A 21,963-nucleotide genomic window follows, 5' to 3' on the forward strand; every position below is an offset into this window, starting at 1 on the left:
AAATGCTATTTTTCCATAGTTCCCAATGGGACCAGGTCCCGATGGGCCAATGGGTGGAATGGGTGCTATGGAGCAACATCATATGAACGGATCACTAGGTGAGTGGTGAAAGACACTTAACCTTATACTGTATATTAGTGCTTATACATTATCAATGAATGTAGCAGGCACTTAGTATGAGCTCCTCAGTGAAACCTGTCACTTTCTGTGAACCTTTAGAAGTAATACTCTGCCCTCTTATGGCTGGTAGAGGAAGTGTTCACTATCCTCTTAGTATTGATCAAAGTGAAAACAGATTAGCAGGGCAGTGAGTAGGCCAATTGATCCTGTAGATAGGTGAGACGTGACCATTGAAGCCAGTGGAGTTTGTCCTCGTCTGTATCTGAAACAAATAGCTTAATTAAAGGCCATTACCCGTTAGGAGGCAGGCTGTTTCTACTTGAACTGGATATCCTGATGTACAGTATGTTGAATTAGTAGCAGGGTCAGTTAACTGTTACCTTATAATGATTCAGTTTTCTCTGATCACAGGCTCTGGTGACATGGATGGGTTGCCAAAGGTAAGACTATCTATCTACCTATCTATCTATCTATCTATCTATCTATCTATCTATCTATCTATCTATCTATCTATCTATCTATTCTACCTATTCTATCTATTCTATATATTCTTATCAGTTTGTTTCCTCCGTGTTGTAGAATTCTCCTAACAACATGGCAGGCATGAACAATCCCCCCGGCACTCCGCGGGACGACGGCGAGATGGCAGGCAACTTTTTAAACCCATTCCAAAGTGAAAGTGTGAGTACCAAAGGATACAGCACACCTCTTAAGCTGGGAACAAACTAGAAGACTCTCTGACTCTCTGAAATACTATCTGACTGTGACAAGGCTCAGCCCATCACATAGCTAACAATTAACATCTGCTGATTAAGCCCCATTTTGACCAAAAGTTCCAGGTACTTTGAAACCAGTACTAATATCAGGAACTAAACTTGGTACTAAGTCCCTGTTGTGCAGTCCAGTATGCGTTTCCACTGCATCTGAGGAACCAGGTAGATCATGCACATTTGACCCATGAGGAATAAAAAAATTACAGCGGCGCTTGAAACGTAGCATTCACACATGAGTAAAAAACAACACAGATTTGTATTTACTGCTGTGTTAGTTGGATGTAATGAATGAATGAAAAGGAGAAATGCGGAGGAGGAAAATGAAACAGAAACTAAGAGTGCTGTCTCCACAGTGAAACTGAGTGTTTGATGGTTTTATTTCTGCTTTAGAACATAACCATGAAACAATCAGAAATAATGTTTTATTTCTCTCATTCACTGACTTTGTTCTCTCTACCGCTGCTCCCTCTCCTCACTCGACCATGGCCGCACTGTCTCTCTCTCTTTCAGCTCGCTCTCTCTCTATCTCTCTTTTTCTCTCGTTCTTTTTTAAAAGGAGTCAGGAAGCCGACACAAAGCCTCACTTTATTTTTAACATTAACAAATGAAGAGAAATGTCCTCCCCTTGTCCTAGACTGGTCCTAAATTGATACTACAGTACCAGCGACAATCATCCCTGCAAATCCCACCCCCAAAGTTCCTGTTCTTTTGGAAAGTACTAACCCCCAGCAGGGACTTTTGGGGGGGTTAAAACAATTTCCCTGGAACTTAATTTAGACCCTGGTCCCTCCGGTGGAAACGCAGGTAGAGTTCCTCAAAAGGTTTTTAGTCTCTGGGGGAACTTCCTGCGGTCAAAACGCAGCTTCAGTCACCTCTGCTCAGATTTGCACTGTTAACCCACTCAAAAAGGCAGAATCCCACTTAGATTTATCCAAATAATAAGTATATTTGATACAATCGTGATTGCTTAATTATGGGGCAAGATATTTAAATCCTAAACCCCTGTGCAGTGTGAGATCATGTGATGTGCTTTATTTTTTTGCGCAGACTACCAGTACTGCTGAATCTCCTCAATCTTGATATCAGCCCTCATGGCCAAATTGAGCTTCTAATCAGTCTTTTTATATTATGCACTGTGTTCCCAGCTTCACCCAACACACTCTCAAAAAACACAGCATGCATAAACACAAGCATGGGAGAGAACCACATAATATGCTTTCTCTGCTGCATGGAGAGAATGTCATATAGTGTCATATTAATGTGAGACTGACATCTACATTTTGCTACAGTATCTTCACTTTGATCTGAAATTCCCTAACATTTTCTCCTTGGGCTGGACTGTGCTCTGCTTGCTGCTGGTTTACTGACATAGAAAATCAGTTAGAGAGGGTTAATTGTTATGTGTAACATACGCTCAAAAAAGGCTGGTGTACTGGACATGGCATTTAGTTCAGTTAGTTGTATTGCTTTTATCTTGAACTGGGTAGTATAAGAAGTTTAATATAGTATTGGCTTATCTTTTCTCCCCTCCCTCTCTTTTTTTCTCTCTTTACAGTATTCACCCAACATGACGATGAGTGTGTGATTTTTTTTATTTTATCTTTTATTTTATTTTATTTCTTTTTCATCTCCCCTTATCCCAATCTCCCCTTCCCATCCGCCTTGGTGCGTCTTGCATTACCCTCCTCCCTCCCTAACTCCTCCTCCTCCTTGTGGACGGTGTGCTGTGCCACACAGCCCCTGGGGATGCCCCTGGAAAGCAGGACTCCCCTCAAGGGCCCCCATCCCAACGCGTGTAAAATGGGTGTAAGAACATGAAACGGCCTCCAAGCAACAGGAAGGGTCTCCTCTCCGCTTCTTCTCGCCTGCAGGGCCTCGTCGTGGGGCCTAGGACAGTGAGAGCCCGAAACCTGCTCCAAGCCTGTCTCTCCTAAACCCAAAACCTGCCCTCATGGGTGGCATTCGAGCCCAATCGAGCCCCCTCTGCATCCACCACCACTCCATTACATCATGCTGATCATAACTTACGAGGGCACGCAGTAGTTGACTGACGGGCTGAAAAAAAAAAACCCTCATTCAATAACTCTGCTCCACTGGCAGGGATGATAAAAAGAGATGAACTGATAATGTTATTTTAGGACAAGAATGGTTTTCATTAAATGTTTGTATTTTTGTTGATGATGATAATATTATTGTTATAATTTTCATAATTGATATTATTCTACTTATGTAGTTATGATTTCCTGTAAAGGGCACATTTTATCTCAGCAGCAGCATCAACAATGACAGAATAAGCACACACTCGAAAAATGCACAATGATTTTTCTGTTTACATGATTTTAGGTATTTGATGTTTGTTTTGTTTTTGTCACAGTCAGTCTCACTTCACATACCTCTCCTTAAAACTGAGCTTGTAGCTTTGTCTTTGCTATCTAAATGTCTGTAGCACCAATTACATAAACTTTTAAAAGTTAAGAGTAACCGGAATAATCAACTCTTTTCACTGAATGAAGTAGTTTGTGCTGAGGTGTTGTTATCTGGGCTAAAACTATCCATACAGTTAAAATGGAGCTTCTCTCAGAGCGTTGCTGTTTTCTGGTACAAAGTGTCTGCTGATGCACCTGAATAATCGGACGTCTAGCTATCTTGTCTTAATAAGCACCCCTTCTCACAATATTCTGTGCTTTTACTGCATGGGAATGGCTACGATGAAATCCTGAGATGATTGTCAGGACTTGTGGCTTTGAGTCTGCCATTTCTCATTCAGTAACAGACAGAGAGAGAGAGAGAGAGTATTTGTGGATCCTCTCATCTCCTCCATGGATTTGGTCTTGTCTGTAAATACAACATATTTAGCTTGTATTGTGGTTGTTTTATTATTTGTTATTTACAAGTGGTCTGTGAATCCTAAAATGTGGTTCCTTCCCCGTCATCACTTTGTTTGATTTCAACTTCACCGTGGACTCCGAGTGGCGCTGTTTTCCTCCCAGGGCTCACTCGTCTCTCACCAGTGTCTCATTTGGAGTGGGAGACATTGTGGTACCTCTGATACACTCATGGAACTCGCTTTCTTGCTTTGAGTTTGGATTGAACTCACAGATCCTGTATGAGCCACTTTCTTAACCCAGACAAGACGGGCTCAATAACTTTCTCCTTGGAGCTCCCATTGACCAGTTCCCTCAGCCAGTCCCATATATACGGGATAATGGATCCAGAGTATTGGGCGGCTGCAGCAGCGCTCATGATGGGAACTGAGTGATGCACCTTGGAGTTAACAGGCCCTGCAGCCACATCGGTCTAAAGCGAGGAACAATAATAGGATACTTTTGTAATGGATATATTTCCATTTTTTGTGGATTGTTTTCAGCAGATTGTTTTTATTTTAAATGTGTTCAACAGGAAAAAAATGAAAGCCCACAGAATCTGCACACAAAGAAAAGCATAGTTACATATTACGCTATTTAATTTCTTTCTTGTATGTTATGAACCCTCGGCTTGATCAACTCTCTGTCACTGTTTCAAAGGGATAAGTTATTTTTTTCATGGCATCACACTGCAGCACTCACTTCATGGCTGTGTTCAAACCAACAATAACTTAACAACGAGTGTAGTTTCTATGGGTAATGGTGATGTACTTATCAATTTTCTGATATCAATGTGAACAGATTGTACCCAGAGTTCAACGGGGACATCTCCAGGATTTGGCCTGAGAATCAGTGGCCTGAGAAACACTCTCCAGTGTTCTTTCAATGTAGTGACACACACCTCCCTTCTTTCCTCCAATCCCATCCCTCCCTCCCCCCCTCCCAGCCCTCTCCCCTCCTCTTTAAGTTCCTTTTTTGTAAATACTGTATAATGCATTTTGATATCATTGACATGTTTTGATATGTCAGTCACTACCAATGAATACAGCTGAAAGTAAATTATAAATAAAACTGTCCATGTTTTTCATAGAGAAAGGATGCGCCAACTATTTGGCTCACGTGGCTAAATTTCCATAAAAGTGTATAGAATACAGTAACACAATAAATGCAGGCTGTATGCTAAAGACTTGTGTGGCGGGGAGGATAGGACAGAGAGAGGACAGGACAGAGAGAAGCAAACGAGGATATTGAAATAATTTCTCTTGCAGCTGTGGCGTCCTCACTCTGCCCTTGTCTCCTTATGTTTCAGTTAAATGTTACTATTGGCCTTCAATAATCATTTGGATATTTTTTTTCTAAAGGGCACCTTCTCACAAAAACATGTGACCTCATATTGCAGTTTTTAATATGAAGGATTTTTATCAATGTAAGAAAACTTTTAAAAAGGAAAAAATACTTAAGAGAACCTCATTTTAAATTAAAAATAGATCAAAAAGTAATACATATGGGGGAAAACTGTGTCCTTTGCTATTCGCTCCTGTAATAGCGGTGTATAGATTGAAGCTCTCTCACTGATCCTCTCTCAGTCCTCTGTGTATATCGATCGTTGGCCATCTCTGTACTTCTATTGTGATGTATAATACTGTACCATTAGGAAGATTTGCTGGTCGGGCGGGGTGGTTATGTTGAGTCTGGGAGGGGCGGGGATTCAAGGGAAGGGGATATAAATGATTCTCCTGTACCGTTCATGGTCCTTTCTGATGACACGGCAGTATTCAATATGAAGCAGTCTGTCTCTTGGGTTTGCTTTGTATTTCATGGTAGGATAGTTCAGAATCTTGTCTTAGGGACTTAGGTGTCTTGTGTAGGTAATAAAGATGTTCTTTGTATGTTTCTTTATATTGTAAAGTTTCTTTAGACTGAAAGAAAAACAGATAATTTGCTTATCAAAAAAGAAACAATGCATCAATAATAAATGTCATTTGATTTTTCCTTGTTTCTGAATCTCTTCCTCTGCGCTCCAGGCTCTCAGCCACTGTTGCATGCAGCACACATATAGAGGTTGCGTACTTTGTAGGAAAGGATCTTTTGAACCTTGTTTTGCTGCTTCAAATCCTGTTACTCTATGAAAACCAAATGTCCAATGGATGCTCCATTTTCAAACTTTGGACAAGTTAATTTATATTATTATTGTCTTTATATAGACAAACTTAATTTACTGTTCAAATTGAATGTCATTTCATATTTAGTAAACCCAGTGGAAACTTAAGGTGACAGATTTTGGCACAATCAAATGGAGGGCAGGGGTTAACTTAGAAGAATTTGCTGCACATAAATGGCTGGATATAAGGCCATAGTTTAAGTTTTAACTTTTATTGACTATCCTGCTCTTTAACAATCATTGGGTTTTGGACTTTACCTGTCCATGCAGCTTTCAAAGAGATAAATAATTCATGTTTGATTTAGGCAATCTGAAACTTGTGTTTTCTATTTGGGTTAAACCTATTTGGGTTAAAATAAAATAAACCTGCATAATTCTTTCACCAAATTTGTGATAAATTAGTCAATTTAATCTATCATTTAGAGATGTCTAATCTCTAAATAAGCAAGACACCAGGGGAAATATTAAAGTCCTCCTTAATGGGTTAATGGGTCTATGCCATTTTTGTAACAAGGTTAGTGTGCTTTTAACTTGCTATAGTTTCACTTGGACGTGCTTTTAAATTCTAAAACGTCACATTTACTACACTAATAAAATAGCTTTACCTTCAGAAATATACAGTTATAATTTTGTACTTGTCTGAATTATAAATATAGGTATCTAGTCAGAATAAGACAGATCAAAAGCCTAATGTGGCTTTTTTGGTAATTAGATGTTAGCTCTTTCTTAAGACAGAGAGTAAGTACAGAGGCCGACTAATTTTCGTAATTAAAAACTAAAACTATGCTTGTGAGACTCAACATTAATACATCTGCATTAAAGGATGCAGTACATGAGCTCAAGGTTAACCGGAAGCAGCTTGTTGGGAAGCGCTAGAGACAGCGGCGAAGTCAGTTTGATGTTCGTTTTCCACAACACATTCAGACCTAGCTCCTCTCGCTGTCCAAAATCAACCTGACTTCACACCGCGGTGAGCTAGAGGGAGCGATAGTCCAGGACCAAAACAAGCCTCTGAAAACACTGTTTGAAGGTAAGAGGGAGTCTATTTTGATAAACGGGATCATCACATTTGATGCTCTGATGTTACACTCTATCTGAAGCTGATATACCCTGTAGCTCAGTACAAAACTGGATAGCAACACTCACTTAATGTTCACTAGCATTGGCTAGCTAGGTGACGTTAGCTTCCTAGTGAGATTACTGCTAATGCTAGTTTGCTAATGTCAAGTTACTCGGCTAACGTTGGAAAGCATGAATTGGCAGCATCCTGCTAGAGAAACTTCTAGAAACATGTAGCTAGCTTGGTAATTGTACATCAAATGTACTGTTGGAGTAAATCCGTCGGCCGGTGAGTTGTAATTACGCTAGCTCTTAGCCCATGTTGTTTTGTTTTTTAATTCACAGCGAACCGCTCGGGTCTGAAAGGTTAAGGTGGCGTTATTGTAGTTAAATGGCATGTTAGCGCGATGGTAAGCTACACTGTATGGTATTAAGGCAGTGATTGTGATTGTAATTAACAGAAAGACGCGGGTTTGAGGCATCAAGTTAAAGAAGTCAATAAGGTTAGCTGCAGTTTTGAATTTGTTAAAGGACGGATACTGGATTTCTGGATCAGGTGCCCAAAGCCACATTGAAATAGGTTTTTCTTGCCATAATCATTCCTCCTGTTCACGCTTCTTATTAGAATATCCCTTCATAATGCATTTACAGTGTAAGTGATGGGGGACAAAATCCACAAGCCTCCGTCTGTGCATAAATGTATTTAAAAGTTTTTCTGAAGCTTTTATGAAGGTTCAGCCATCCAAATTAGTCAAATGAAGTCACCTGACTGTTGTTTTTAAGACAGACTTGAAAAATTGTGAACCTATCCTTTAACCTTCTCTCCCAGTGCAATCTAATTATGACTGAAAAAGAGGAGACTATGGACACCTCTGATAGTCAAGACAGTGCGCCATCAGCAAAGAAAAACGGACGAACCTCGTTGCTGGACAGCGGAGAGGACTTTGAGGTGTTGGATGAAGAAGACATTGATGACGACCCCCCTCCTCTGGAAGATGCCGGGGGCGGGAAGGGGAAGAGTGCAGAGGAGTCTGGAAAGACAAATGCAGACACAGACGCGGACCCTCCAGGTCAAGTGGAAGAATGGCTGGATGTACTAGGTATGTGGCTCTACATACAACCATGGAACGGGAGGTATAGCACCATGTCAGATTGTAGAGAGAAATATTTCAGTAGGACATGTTGCAGTGGTTAGTCATCTGCTGATAATGGGAAGGTCGTCTGATAAAATCCACTTTAAGTTGGTAAAATGTTAATATGCTCAAGGAATCAGACACTATCTCTCTAGAACAAGATGTTGTGATTCCTTTGAGCAAGGCTTCTGACACTGGACAATGATCAGTGCTGTATCTAACTGTAATTCATTTTACCGTGTCTGTCTCCAGGTAATGACCAACTTAAGAAAAAAGTCCTGGAGGCAGGGCAAGGGCGAGACAGTCGGCCACAGAAAGGACAGAATGTAAAGATTCATCTTAAAACGTACCTAAAGGACTTGACCCTTGTAGAGGAGCAGCCTGAAGTCTCTTTCACTCTGGGAGACGGGGATGTCATCCAGGTAATAACTGACAAATTGAGTTCTTTTCAAATGGTAAACAATAAATAGAAAGGGGTCTCTTATTCTCACTTTAGAATATGTATAATCTGCTTAATGCTTCTGACAACAGCGAGTGTCCATATCAGTATCTTACTGCAGTGAAACTTGTCCGTTCAGGCCCTGGATCTCACAGTGCAGCTCATGGAAATGGGAGAGAAGGCTCTAATCCAGACTGATGCTAAATATGCATACGGTACACGAGGAAGGTAGGCAGTGTGTTTTAATCTAACCCCTAAAAGTTGCAGTTGCAGTTTTAATGTAAACAAAAACTGCTGTATCCAACTCAAATCATTTTACTGTAAAGTCAAGAAAAGATGTGTATTCCTTATCTTGAATTTGGACAACAACGCAGTAGTTTTACTTGCCATACTTGCTCCTCTGAACCCTTTTGCAATGCACACTTTCACTGGGACACATTACAGTTGAAATTCCTTGTGTGCGTTCCAGTGATTGATATCTCTTGTGTCCTTAACTCCTGAACTTAACTGCCCCTTGACAGTCTTGAACCTGAGGTTCCCCCAGACGCCGAGCTGTCTCTAGAAGTACAACTGCTGGAAGCTACTGACGCTGCAGACCTGGAGCTGCTGCCCCCTGTAGAAAAGATTGCTCTGGCCAGCCTTAAGAGAGAGAGGGGCAACGTTCATTATCAGCGGGGGGACTACGCTTTTGCTGTCAACTCGTATAGCATTGCCCTGCAGATAACAGAATCTAGTTCTAAAGGTAAGATGCAAGCCAGGGAGTTAAGACTCAGTGAAAAGTTTATCACAGTAGTATCTTTTTTTAATCAATTTGGAAAAGTTTCTATCAAGTGGAGGAGTATGGCAAACATAATGTTGTTGCTTATTTTGATTTTGTGATTAAACCCAACAGATTTGTCTGATTTTCATTTTCTTGGCACACTGATGGACATTTAAAGTTCTGTTTTTTTTAGTGACTTTCATTTACTTATTTTGTTAATTTTTTTTATGGTGTGATTTCTTCTGCAGTTGACATTAGTCCCGAAGAGGAAAATGAGCTAATGGATGTGAAAGTCAAGTGTTTAAACAACATGGCTGCTTCTCAGTTGAAACTGGATCACTATGATGCAGCTCTTAAATCTTGTGTCTCAGCTCTGGCACACCAGCCAGAAAATATAAAAGCACTTTTCCGCATGGGGAAGGTACACATTGCTCTTTCTCTTGTTCTTTCACATTGTCTTTGTTAATCTCTAGGTGCTTGTCTCATTAACAAATATCTGTTCTCGCTCAAGGTACTGGCCTTGCAAGGTGAATATACAGAAGCCATTCAAACTTTGAGGAAGGCACTGAAGTTGGAACCAAGCAACAAGGTACTCACTTTTATTTTTGTTAAAATGCAACTTTTTGCATGAAGAAACGTCAGTTCTGCCTTATGACCAATAGATGGTGCCATAGGGTAAAATATCACATCACATAGTCTGTAGTGCAAGGTCAGGTGGACTGCTGATTCATCATTTCAGAGGATCTGTTTTCATGTTGTTGCTGTAAATAGGTTTATCCTGCACCCCAGCCATATCTAATTCCTAGCTACTGTTCCTGTTCTGTTGCTCATGCAGTCAGGTATATGTGGTTCTTTGGCTGCACAAGGCCATTTGGCAGATCTGAGCTCTGTGTGTGGGCTTCTTGGATCAGCTATAAGCTGCAGCAGCATGGTACTCATGCCCAGAATCCCCCACTTCAGTCCTACACCAATCTGTCAAACAGCACATGGCCTGGTCGCCACTTCAGCTTTTCATCCAACACATGCAGTTTAAATACAGTGTATTATCACATTTTGTTATAGTATACCTTACGTAGATTGTTAATGGGCTTGTGTGTAGTTAGGAATGTCATCTTTTGTGTATCTAAAGTAAAAAGATATATGTTGCAGATGGTATGCACTAGCAAGCCATTTGCCTGGCAGAATTGTGCCATTTCATAACTGTCATCAGCTTTCTGTATATTTGCAATGTCTATGTGTCAACACGCATTTCTAAATTGGTGCTAGATTATATGTTTTTAATGTTAAAACAGGCTTGCCTCTTAGTGCTTTAGTTATTAAAAGACTCCCTAAATAACCCCATGTTCTAACAGCAAGAACAGTGGGTGTGCTTCTGTGACAATACCAGAACGTTCCCATTATAATCAATGAGGCGGTTTTAAACATGCACAGGCATCATGGAGGCGACAAGATGACGCGCTATCTTTCTCTTCTCAAAACACTGACAGACATGCTGTCTACATTTTTTTTTTTTACGCTGGAATCAGCTTTTCACACCCTGTATCTTCAACTCAAATGGATAAGATGAGATTTATTTGTCCGTGCTTTGTTTACTTTTTGATTTGACATGCAGACTTGACAGTTCCGGTATAGACAGCCTCAAACTGTCTCGGCACAGTATTTGGACACACGGATGCTGTTGGGACAGGATGTTACATGTTTGTTTAGCCAACTTTATCCTTGCCCTGGGGACAAGTCAGCGTTGTGTCTTTTTCGTGATTTTGGATGGTAGCTGATTGCACAATAGTGGTGCCAACTTGCCAAGGGTGCCCTGCTCAAACACTCTGTGGTAGATGTATCCACTTACTCTTAGCAGTAGACGGGAACAGACAAATCCTCAGGGTATAGACTTGTACAGACACTTACACTGACTCTTCACTCCCCGCAGATGTCTTTAAAGGTAGACTGTGCTCAAATATAAAATTACTATCAAGTAAACATTGCTGTAACTCTGTGTATTGGTGCTCCATAAGTCTTTCGGAAGTGCATTTCCAAAGCATGAAGTTTGTTATCTCTGAAAGCAGTGGTTTGCTTAGTCACTCACCAGCTTTAAGAGAAGAGAAGTGACTCAGATCTGAGAACAATAACTGAACCATATCCTGGAATAATTGTGTGGACGTGGGCTAAATGGAAGGTTAATTTTGTGATGCAAGCCTGTGATTTCTTGTAAGACGACAACATACAGCAAAATAAAATACAAGTTGTATTTATTTCAGAGGTCTGCATTGAATGACCTGACTGAGAATTTTGAGGGACTACTTCATCCATCCATTGTTATCATAGAAAAACATCTGGTCATATTCCCTTTGAATAGGTTCTTAGTGTCATTTTTCATGCTCCATTTGTCTCATCTCTCCTGTATAGACTATCCACGCAGAGCTTTCCAAACTGGTGAAGAAGCACTCGGAGCAGAGGGGAGTAGAGCAGGCCATGTATAAGAAGATGCTGGGTAACCCCACTAGTAGCAGCAGCAGCTCACAGAAACACCGGGCCAAGTCCTCATGGGTGAGATTTTCATTCCCTGAGAAAACAAATGTAATGATTTTTTAAAAATGTAGCACAGCATGAATCTCTGTTGCTTTTCCATGATGTCACGATGTTCACGTGCTGTCATTTGTTTTTATGGAAGTATACAGTAATGCAACCAAATTTACACCTTGCATTAACATGCAATCTGTATACGGATATCCTATCTGGATAAGGAAAAACACATGTAAATGCACTTAGAATGCATTGTGATTGTAATGCGATCAGATAGCCAGACCACATGTGGAGGTGGTGTAAATGCAAAGGCTTGTGGATTAGATGTCATTATCCAGATAAATGTATCACGATACAGATCACATGTTAATACCGGGTGTAAATGGGACCTTTATGTCATCGTCAAGGGAACCTTTGTAAGGTGATGAACAGGGAGTGTCTGTAACTTATGAATGTTTTATGGGTGTGCCGTATTGTATCGTTCATGATAATATTGCTATAATTTTTAATATGATAAAAAAAAATCATATTGTGATAATGGCAATATTGCATCTTGTTGGCATAATGATGTCATACCATTATTCACAGCAACAACAAGCTTGGCTGAAAGTGAAAGTTACATTGCTACTCGCTCAACAGCAGTGGGGTTAGTTCCAAAAAAGGAAGTGACTTCCGTAGTGTGGATGTGGTTTGGTTACAAAAGATCAGATGAACAACAAACCATGCTAATATGTCGGAAGTGCTAGAAGACTGTAACAACAAAAGGGGGCAACACAAATCCCACAAGGAGTATTTTGTCATATTGTCAGGAATATCATTATCCCAGAAATACCCTGAAATATCTTGATGTTATTTTAAGGCCATATCGTCCACCCCTAGTCTGATTAATATCTTGCTTTGTGCTTTTCACTGTATCAAGATGTTATTATAAGACCTACTTAACATGCAACTCTCTTCTCTTTTGCTCCTTTATTTCTTCAGGGTCTCAGCTGGAAATGGTTATTCGGTGCCACTGCAGTAGCCATTGGCGGCGTAGCGTTATCTGTTGTCATTGCTGCCAGGAATTGAACCGAGCCTGTAGTGATGGCCTGACCAAGCCCTGCAATGTGAGAGCCTAAACACAGAGGCACATCTGGCAGTGCCTTCTGACCTTTGGTCAAAGGGGGTGCATATGTCAGTTGGTCAGTTGCCTCTTCACTGTCACTCTCCTTTCTCTGCTATGTTTGAGAACTGTATGTGACAAATAATAAAACATCAATATTTGCATATGGGAGATGTATTTCCAACCTTATAAATGTGTAGGTTTATGCGTATCTGTCACATTTCCAGACAGTTTTCTTTTGCTGCCATTGTTTTTGTCTTTGGTAGATTATGTTGGAAATTGATTATTTGAACATTGAAATGAAAAGTAATTTACTATAGATTCATATAGGAGCTATTTAAGAATATTTTTCCCACTGAAAATAGCTATTGTGACATGGTCCTACGTTATGTTATAGTTTTAAAGCATATGATTGTGCAGTTAAATTAGTAATTCCTATTCAAGAGACAATATGTGATTTCACTTTTAATTATGGTACAATGTTTCATGTTGACTGGTTTCGTGCAGATGCTGCATTTGAGGTCCAAATGATGACAGGATACTCAGCTTTTGTGCTCTTTCACTCTTTCGCCCTTTCTACAGACTCTACTCGCACACCGAGTGACCAGAAAAATAGAATCACCTGTATGATGTAATGCAATACAACAGTCCTGCAGGACCTTAAAATATTCAGTTTCTCTTTGTGACTAGAGTAAAAATATAAGAAACGCCATGGAATTGAATCAATGCCTGTCTGACAGTGTCAGCAACAAAAATGATACAATTTCACGAAGGCAGTATATACAGAACATATACAAGACTGTTGTATTGCAGTTTGAAGCTGAGGGGTTTCTCTCTTTCTGGTCATGTATGTCTACATGTTTAAACATCTGCTAAAGAAGATATACTCTACTTTCTGTTCAGCATTTGTTAAATCAGTGGTTCTCAAAGTGGCGTCCAGCGACTGAGGGGGGGGGGGGGGGTTCCAGGGGGTCCCCAGCAAAAGGGGAACAATTTATTTTCACTATAATTCCATTTAGTAGTAACACAATGATAGAATGTGTGACTATTTTGGTCATGGGTTTCATACACTTTCATACATAAAAATCTTATCAAATAGGGGTCCGTGGTCTAATTTGTCCTTGACGTGAAAAGGTTTGAGAACCACTGTATTAAATAACTAATTTCATGTCAGCAGAGGTGCAGTTATTACCTTTGAAACAAGGGTGAAGAAATGGTACACGGAGTTGCAGATGTTGAGTTTATTTTTTATTTTTCAGTTTCAGTCAATTATACCTCAGTTTTTGATGATTAAGACCAAATGTTGAAGGATGACCCTTCAGGTACAGTGTTGGGTGTGTATGTTTTCTTTTCTCCCCTACATTTTTTGCCTGTGAATTTTTCTTTGAATTTATGTTCCTTTAGGTGTTAACTTATTCCAGTATCTTTGCTCATTTCCAAATGTGACACCACTGAATCTGTAGCGTCTCCAGAATAAACGCTAGGCCTACAGAGCCAAAAGTTGCATAAGCTAATACAAGTTGGTGACAAACTAAGTAGTCATAGAAGTTGCTTTGAGTTCCTGGCATTCCCTGTATTTGTTAATTTTATATTCATCACAATAAAACATGTCTCACAAACTACAGTTTCCTTTTTCACCCTGCACTGCTTTGTAATGTATCACAGTGTCTGCCATTATTATATATTCCACAAACATCATCCCAGTAATTATTAAAAATTATTACAATGTGCCTGCAGCATTTTTGCCTCATAAAATTGGCCTTAGAGGATTGAGAAACATTACTGCTGATCATTAATGTCTGATAGACACATTATTCAGTAACGTTTATGCAGTCATATTTGTACAGCAACTGCATTAAAACAACCCTCTTGTTTTCAAGACAAAGATGACTAAATGACCCAGACGTCCCCACATTTTCTAGTATTGACACGTCTCATGTTTCATTTGTTTACAGCTGGATATTTCCAAGTTTTCTGGATATTCCCAAACTGGTGGGGCTTTTTTCTTTTTTTCCAAACATTGACGTATCGCTGACGTAATCAGATGACCTATCGCTTCCCTCTCCCTACGCATACTGATGAACATGCTCCTTCCTAAATGCTGTGAGCAATGGATATATATCTATATATTTATATCTTTTGTCACATATACATAATTATAACAAAAAAAATCACAAACTACAGCTACACTTTATGAGCACAGATAGACAGCGAATCACGAGCTCTGAGATTTACATGTAAATGAGTAAAAGTCGATGACTACTCAATAGTAATTTATGTTTTCAATATAACATTATGATATGAATGCAGAAACGGAAATGTTTTTTTTTTTATTTTACACATGCGACTATGCATTGCTTCATTACTGCTCAGTGACTTCATCAGTGGCCGGTCATTGAATATTCATTGAAAAGCCACGGGAGTTTCTCCGGTTACGACAGAGTGCATGCGTGCGCGTGGTGGTGGGAACGGTAGCAAAGATGGCGGCGCTGAAGGAGGAGCAGTGCTACGGACTGTCCTGTGGAAGAGTGAGCAACGGCAGCAATGTCTCCGTCTTTCACGTTAAACTCACTGACAGCGCGCTGAGAGCGTTTGAAGGCTACCAGAGCAGCAAGGTAAGCGACCCCCTTTTTTACGGTACCGTGACATGTTTGGTTTTGCGTTGGGAGTCTGTGACAGGCAGAGTGAGGTCAGTCCCCCCGCTGTGTCTGGCCGCTGCTGCCGCCTTCACGCCGCGATATTCGGCCACAGCAGGCTGGGTTGAGCCCGGCTAGTTTGGCTTGATAAAGTGTCTAGTTGAGCTCTCGACCGGCCAGGCTGACTTGATGTGAGGTAGCTGTGAAGCTCTTTCTGTAGCTACACCCAGACTCCCTCTACACACACACACACACACACTGCTCGGTCATTTAAGCTCAGTGCTACTCAGCTCCACTACTTATTTCATTGTATTATTAGGGTGTATTAGTTGTGGTTGGCGCAACAGTTTTGCTGTTAACTTCTCTAACTAGAATCTCTTTAAACGGTTTTTAACTGTAAACACGGAGTAAGTTCTGTTGTGTGTACAGATGTTTCCAGAAAGTTTGTAAAGCTGTCAAAACAATCTACCAAACCTTGCTTTAGCTCATAATGGTAACATATACCGTTGGATAAGTCCTGTCTACAAACGGGCTTTAAATTATTTATTTATTTATTTCAGCTGTTAACTCAAGGAAAATATTGCCTTGGTTGAAGTATCTAATGACAACAGGGTGAATAATTTGGAAAAAATGGCCATCTCCTCTCCCAACCCCCCCTCCTGACTGGCTGCTACCAAAGGCTCGTGTTCACGTTACAGCTTTTAATAGTGCGTCAAAGTGAATTAACAGTAGAGTTAACATATTTTCTCTTCAATGGCCGTTATTAAATAAGAGGTGGGGGATTAAGGTCTGGTCTCTGACATGGCTCTGCTTGCTTGCTTGGCTACTTGTGTAGAGAGCTATAAGTCTGAGGATGGCCATCTAACGTTTCAGTTTCTATAAATATTTGACAGGGAAAACCTGGCTGGCTAGGAAGCAAAGGGCCTTATCACCAGCTTCAGTGGCTGTGTACAACACCACTGCAGCTGATAAGTCAAAACTATAAAATTGTGGCTGGTAATTGGGTGACTACTAGTTGTAGGAGGAGTGCCAATTAAATCAGTGATTGAAACATGGAAGATAATGTCAAAATAGGTTCATCTCTCAACTCTTTAATATATTGTTATTGCAGCTACAGTAGTTTTGTTAACAAAGAATTAGACATGTGGACTGTTTTTCATATTTGTGTTACTGCACATTATCACCACATTTTTCCAATGAAAAGCATTTATTGAAGATGTGATTTTTGCTAAATGTTTTGCTTTTTGACTGAAACATGAAGCATGCAACCAGTGAGTTTTGCACTGCTGCATCGAAATCACAAATTAGCATTTTCACTTTTTTGGCTACTGACCCAAACTTAATAGTGAATAAAAGGTATCCTTCCCACACAAAGTTTCTCATGTGATAAAGTAGTATGGGAAGGCACAAAAAGTTTCACTTTTTCACATTTCAAGGCTAGTGTCAGGTAATATTGGTTCCTTATTTGGACTAAAACATGAGGATACAGTCACAAGTATTTGTACCACTGTCTGTCATTGATAGTGCTTGTGATTCAGAATGGGTTATTTTTAATGAGCAGGCAGGACGATACACATGTGATTGTCTCAAGCATCTCGGGCTCAAAGGAGTAACATTCCTTGGTAACATTGAGTATAATGCTGCCTATTTTTGGCACCATTGTTCCACTTCCACTACGTCATGTTAAATAAATATTCTTATCCAAATTTATATGCAAGATATGTTACATGTACACATCCTAAAAATTGATTCGCTAGAGAAGAATTCTGTCCACTGGGATCTTAATTGTTGAATGATTGAAGAGGCAAGTTGTAATCTTATTTGACAGTTAAGGTGAACCTTATTGAGAAGTGCCTCGTGTACAGACATGCCTTGCTACCCACTCAAACTGTATTGCTCACTGTATCACCTTTTCCCTGTTATTTTAATTAAAACCTGTAAGTCACAGTATGACCAGATCCAGGATATTGGGTAATCCAGCGTCTACGTGGTATTGAAGCAGGTGCTTGATTTGTGGCCTAGAGGGTTAACAGTCAGAGCACCTGGGTGATACGAGTATGTGCTGCATCATTTGAGGGTATTACACTTTTGCTGGCACATGTGACACTCTGGGTGTTTGGTGGACAAAAGGGGGGTTGTGAGATGGGATTTTAAATTTGGTACTTTGGGTTGGGTCTGTTTTTACTTATGCATTGAAACACAACAAACATATTAGTGATAGGACAATACAACATACTTTGTCTTTATCAGACACACACAAAGACCACACTGGCACATCTGCATACTTTTGTAGACAACAGCTTGTACATGACACTGGAGAACAGGCACACATTCACATATGTGCACTATTATAGTGACTGATAACAGCCTCTGCTGCGGCCCAGTTACACCAGCATCACAAGATGACAGATGACGAGCACACATAAAACCACCTGTTTGATCTAACACGCTAATTATGCATAGGAGTGCAGGTATACCACATGTCTAAATCAATTACATTATACTGTGTGTGTATACATTGCAGTATGTTAGCATAAACAAAGATGAGCACTCAGAGCCTGTGTCTGTTTCAAAGTAGTGTATTGAAATTCAAAGACAACAAACACAGCCGTACAATATGACTGCTGAGCAGTGGCAAACAATATTAAGCCTCTCTAAGAACACAAACCACATGTGCACAAACTGATTGAGAAAAGAGATCTTCTTACATTAAGACAGAACAAACTGGTCAGATGTCTATCAGATTTGTTACATGACTGAGTGGAATCAATACAAGCTTTGGGCTTTGTTTTAGTGTTTCCCTTTCCATGTTCACATTAGACCATGAAATATGTGAAAAATCTTCCCCTACGCTAAATAAAGGAATTAAACAAACAGGCAACAACCTGAAAAATTCAAGCTATGTGCATTGCTCTGTCATTTCCCAACTCCTGTGCTTTGGTAGAGATATGAGCAGGAGTTTGATTTTATTTGTATCTCTCACATCAATCACTGTAGGACTAGATATGTCTCTTTTTAAAAAAAATAAACAGTCAGACTACATATTATCACAAAACGTGGCACCCCAAACTTAAGCTTATACATGCTTTCAGTGTTGCTATATTATTCTTAGCCCCTGGCTTCCTCATAAATCAAACACTGGCTGGCAACCAAATCATGGGTGAGCTGGGAACTCGGTAAAGGAAGAGGAAGAGAGCTGCAGAATGACACACGCCTTTCAATGTAAAAGTTGTGGCATAGTCAAGGATGTAATTAGACAAAGCTGATAATGTTTATGACCCCACTTTTGCTGTCATTTGGGCTGCTATGCCAGCTCTTTCATCAAGATGCTAAAATCCAGGCAGTTCCAGGCCAGTGTAATGTACTTTGATAAATTGTAGACCCTAGCTAGCAACAGAAAATGTATACATCTGGAACAGTTAAAGCTAGCTGTCAATAGACTCATTGTAAAGTCTCTACATTATTTTTTTATTTTATTCTATTTTTTTTTAAGTCTCTACATTATGCAACGTTGTAGGAGATCTGTAATATGAATGCTTACAAGCTTGTTGTTCCCTTCCTGTGCAGGCAAACCAAATGCTAAACATTGGCCCAATTCCAGTGCTGTACTAAGTATCTTATGAAAAACTGTATGAGTATTTCTCTAATGACACTGCGCAACAGCAGTCATCAAGTAGCAAGAGTTCAGTGTATTGGCTGCTTCCTGTATGAGACGTGACTGTCAGCTGGTTCCTCTGTTGGTACGTCTGAGGACAGAGTGAACTGGAGCTCCTGCTGCGGGACTGGCAGCCCAGAGACACACTTTTTCTTTTTTTTTACTGGCTATGACATAAGCAAGGAAATGAGTAAGGCTACTTGAGCGTCACTGAGCTGAAGGTTATGGAGAGTGGAGATAAAAGTTTATAATTATGTCTCTGGATGACAGTGTTGGAAAACACAGTGATTAAATAGTTTGAGTCAGTTTGTTTTCATTTTCTTTGTTATGAAAAGCCCCGACTGTTTCAAATTTCTCAAAATAGACAGTCCACAAAAACAAAAGCTTTAACACTGAACTGAAACATGAAGTTTGTTCCAAATATAAAATGAACGTTTGTAGGCAGTGCAAGGAAAAGGTACATATGAAGTGACGGTACGTTGTGTGTTCTGGCACTGCAGTATTACATTGGTGAGAGATGAGTAATTCCATTTGAATGTTAAAACCTTTTTGTTGGCATGAGTCACATCTTTTGTCTTGTGGGGAAGGTAAAGGATTACTAACTATAAGCTGGAAGTATGAATTTTACATTCTTATAGACATACATCACAGTAGTGACACCCATCTTGTGGTTGCCAATTAATTGTGTGTCAGGTTTACCTTTTACACCCCCTAGACCTTCAGCGAGGCAATAATATTATTAACCATAATGATTATAATGATGTATTTAGTGATGTAGTCGTTAACCCAGTTCTTTCAAATGATGAGCTGTTAAAATATTTCCTCATGGTTTGATGACAGACAAGGTACCTGCTATGATAGATAAATGTTATGTGATGCCAGGACCAGGTAAACAAGGCAACAATAATAATCCATTACCTGAAATAAGCCCCAGGCTTTCAAATAATAGTTTTATAGAGTTTATAGTTTGTGCAGATGAAGATCAGTCTTCAGTTACATGATTTGTGGCTAAAGGCTAAACAAAGGAGGTCAGTTTACATCAAGTCAGTTTTGTTCTTGTGCTTGGCTGCCATCTACCCCCTGTCTCGACCCCTATGGGAACGGTATGGGAAGTAATGGAGACTGGGTGGGGATTTTGTTGCTTGACGCTGGTCTGCCTGTGCCAGTGCTATGGTTATTTAAGGAATGCTGACTCCCCAGTTTCAGCAGATCACGGGACGCTGCAAGGGATGACCATAACCACTAAGGCCAAATATGACTCTAAATGTCATGGTGTTCGTCTGTCCTGTGGCAGCGTTGCCACAAGTGACCATGTCAACCTGGTGTCACTGCACACAGAGCAGACTCCATGACCTACAATGTCTCTTTAAGAGATCAGTCAGCGCATAGGTCATGGTTTGGTCTTTGGTCCATAAATGTGGTTTGTGCCTGTGGTTTTTGACCAATAGTGGAGCAGTATGACACATGAAAACAGGTACAATTTTGACTGAAACCAGAGGAATACGTTTATGCACACACGTTTTGTATGCATACAGCTTTCAAGTAATGATAATGAATCAATGCCCAGACTTGATGTCTGAAAGATTCCTGCATCAATTCAGAAAGACTGAATTAGGCCAAACCTTGAAGGAATCTCTGCTAAATCAATGCAGGCTTCTCTGTATTTGACTGACTATGAAAGGAGATTCCTCTTTTTATTTTCTAATAATGCAATCTCTCCTTGTATGCTTCCCTCCCTCAGAATCCAAATGCTTTCTTTTGTCAGTGTTGTCAGCCCAGTGACAGTTAATTTTACATGGTAATTGCACAAAGAAAACATTTTCTATGCCTAGTGAGACTGATTTTTATCTTGAATTTTAACAAACCACAAGACAACACACCATACATCAATAAATGACAGATGTTCACGTGTATTTACTTAATTCAGTAGAAAAAAGAGTTGATAGAAGCATGTCAAGCTGCAATAAAGGTCAAGTCCAGCAGCAATGAAATATTCAGGTAGCAGTACTAAGGTAATGACCCAGAGATACCACTGGTTCACAGTGGGAGACTCCATAATTGCCCATCATCACCTGAAGCCAGTAACAACACCAGTAATGAAAATGGTCTGCTGTGTTTTATCTTGTCTGCAGCTCCTTGCAGTCAAAATTGATTTACTTGGCACTGTTTTATATAAGCATAGAAGCAAGACATTATTAATCAATATCAGTTTATTGAAAAGAGTATTTGGAGTTGATTGATTTTCATTTCATAATATCATTAAATGAGACTCCAAAAGATGTTTTCATGGTCATTAAAATGTGAAGCAGGCCTGTTAATATTCACCTTTCATTATCACACTGGGAGAAACACAGAAGTACACAGAAGTACCAAACTGGATGTGTTTGCTGCATCATATCCCATCAAAACAGGACTTAAAATGTATCTAAGGTCCATTAAGTCATGGAGTCTGAATCAAGATATTTATCAAATTGGCCTCAAAAGGAGAGATACACATCAGTGTCTTCTAGTTGGGTGGTAGTCAGTCTGTTGGCCTCCAATCTAATCTGTTACAGCTGTAATTGGAATATTTGTAGCATCATAATATAAGCTTGAATCCAGGCACCGGATGGTGGCAAGAGGCTCTTTTTTTTTTTTTTTTTTGTCTGATAGTTTCAATCAGACCAATAGTGCTTACCTTCTCAGTAATTATGTTAAGTGTCTGTTTTTATGTGACCAAATTAATGTGACAAAATGGCATC

General features: G+C 39.9%; 3 protein-coding genes across 5 annotated transcripts in view; all 3 read left to right on the forward strand.

The window, feature by feature from the left end:
• Nucleotides 1-5,748, forward strand: part of ssbp4 (single stranded DNA binding protein 4) — a 90,399-nt gene extending 84,651 nt beyond the window's left edge. Inside the window, exons 14-17 of one of the 2 annotated variants that reach the window (XM_044361605.1) lie at nucleotides 20-98; nucleotides 532-560; nucleotides 700-801; nucleotides 2,449-5,748. In XM_044361605.1, the coding sequence (XP_044217540.1) occupies nucleotides 20-98; nucleotides 532-560; nucleotides 700-801; nucleotides 2,449-2,478 (240 nt within the window). In that variant the 3' untranslated portion in view covers nucleotides 2,479-5,748. The remainder of the gene's footprint in view (nucleotides 1-19; nucleotides 99-531; nucleotides 561-699; nucleotides 802-2,448) is intronic. The other variant, XM_044361604.1, reaches the window with a different exon arrangement.
• A 1,051-nt stretch (nucleotides 5,749-6,799) lies between these two features.
• On the forward strand, nucleotides 6,800-14,555 carry fkbp8 (FKBP prolyl isomerase 8). 2 transcript variants are annotated; one of them, XM_044361999.1, is made up of 9 exons: nucleotides 6,800-6,948; nucleotides 7,807-8,077; nucleotides 8,363-8,532; nucleotides 8,689-8,777; nucleotides 9,071-9,291; nucleotides 9,558-9,730; nucleotides 9,821-9,898; nucleotides 11,713-11,853; nucleotides 12,811-14,555. In XM_044361999.1, exons 2-9 carry the CDS (start codon nucleotides 7,819-7,821, stop codon nucleotides 12,895-12,897), a joined length of 1,218 nt encoding a protein of 405 aa, XP_044217934.1. In that variant the 5' UTR covers nucleotides 6,800-6,948; nucleotides 7,807-7,818; the 3' UTR covers nucleotides 12,898-14,555. The 2 variants fall into 2 exon arrangements, with proteins under 2 accessions (XP_044217934.1, XP_044217935.1); XM_044362000.1 differs by lacking the exon at nucleotides 6,800-6,948 and adding an exon at nucleotides 7,137-7,266.
• A 471-nt stretch (nucleotides 14,556-15,026) lies between these two features.
• ell (elongation factor RNA polymerase II) overlaps nucleotides 15,027-21,963 on the forward strand; it is a 38,296-nt gene continuing 31,359 nt past the window's right edge. The window contains exon 1 of the mRNA XM_044361534.1: nucleotides 15,027-15,546. Within this exon, the coding sequence (XP_044217469.1) occupies nucleotides 15,412-15,546 (135 nt within the window). The 5' untranslated portion in view covers nucleotides 15,027-15,411. The remainder of the gene's footprint in view (nucleotides 15,547-21,963) is intronic.

Source organism: Thunnus albacares, chromosome 9, assembly GCF_914725855.1.
Source record: "Thunnus albacares chromosome 9, fThuAlb1.1, whole genome shotgun sequence".
Lineage (NCBI taxonomy): Eukaryota > Metazoa > Chordata > Actinopteri > Scombriformes > Scombridae > Thunnus > Thunnus albacares.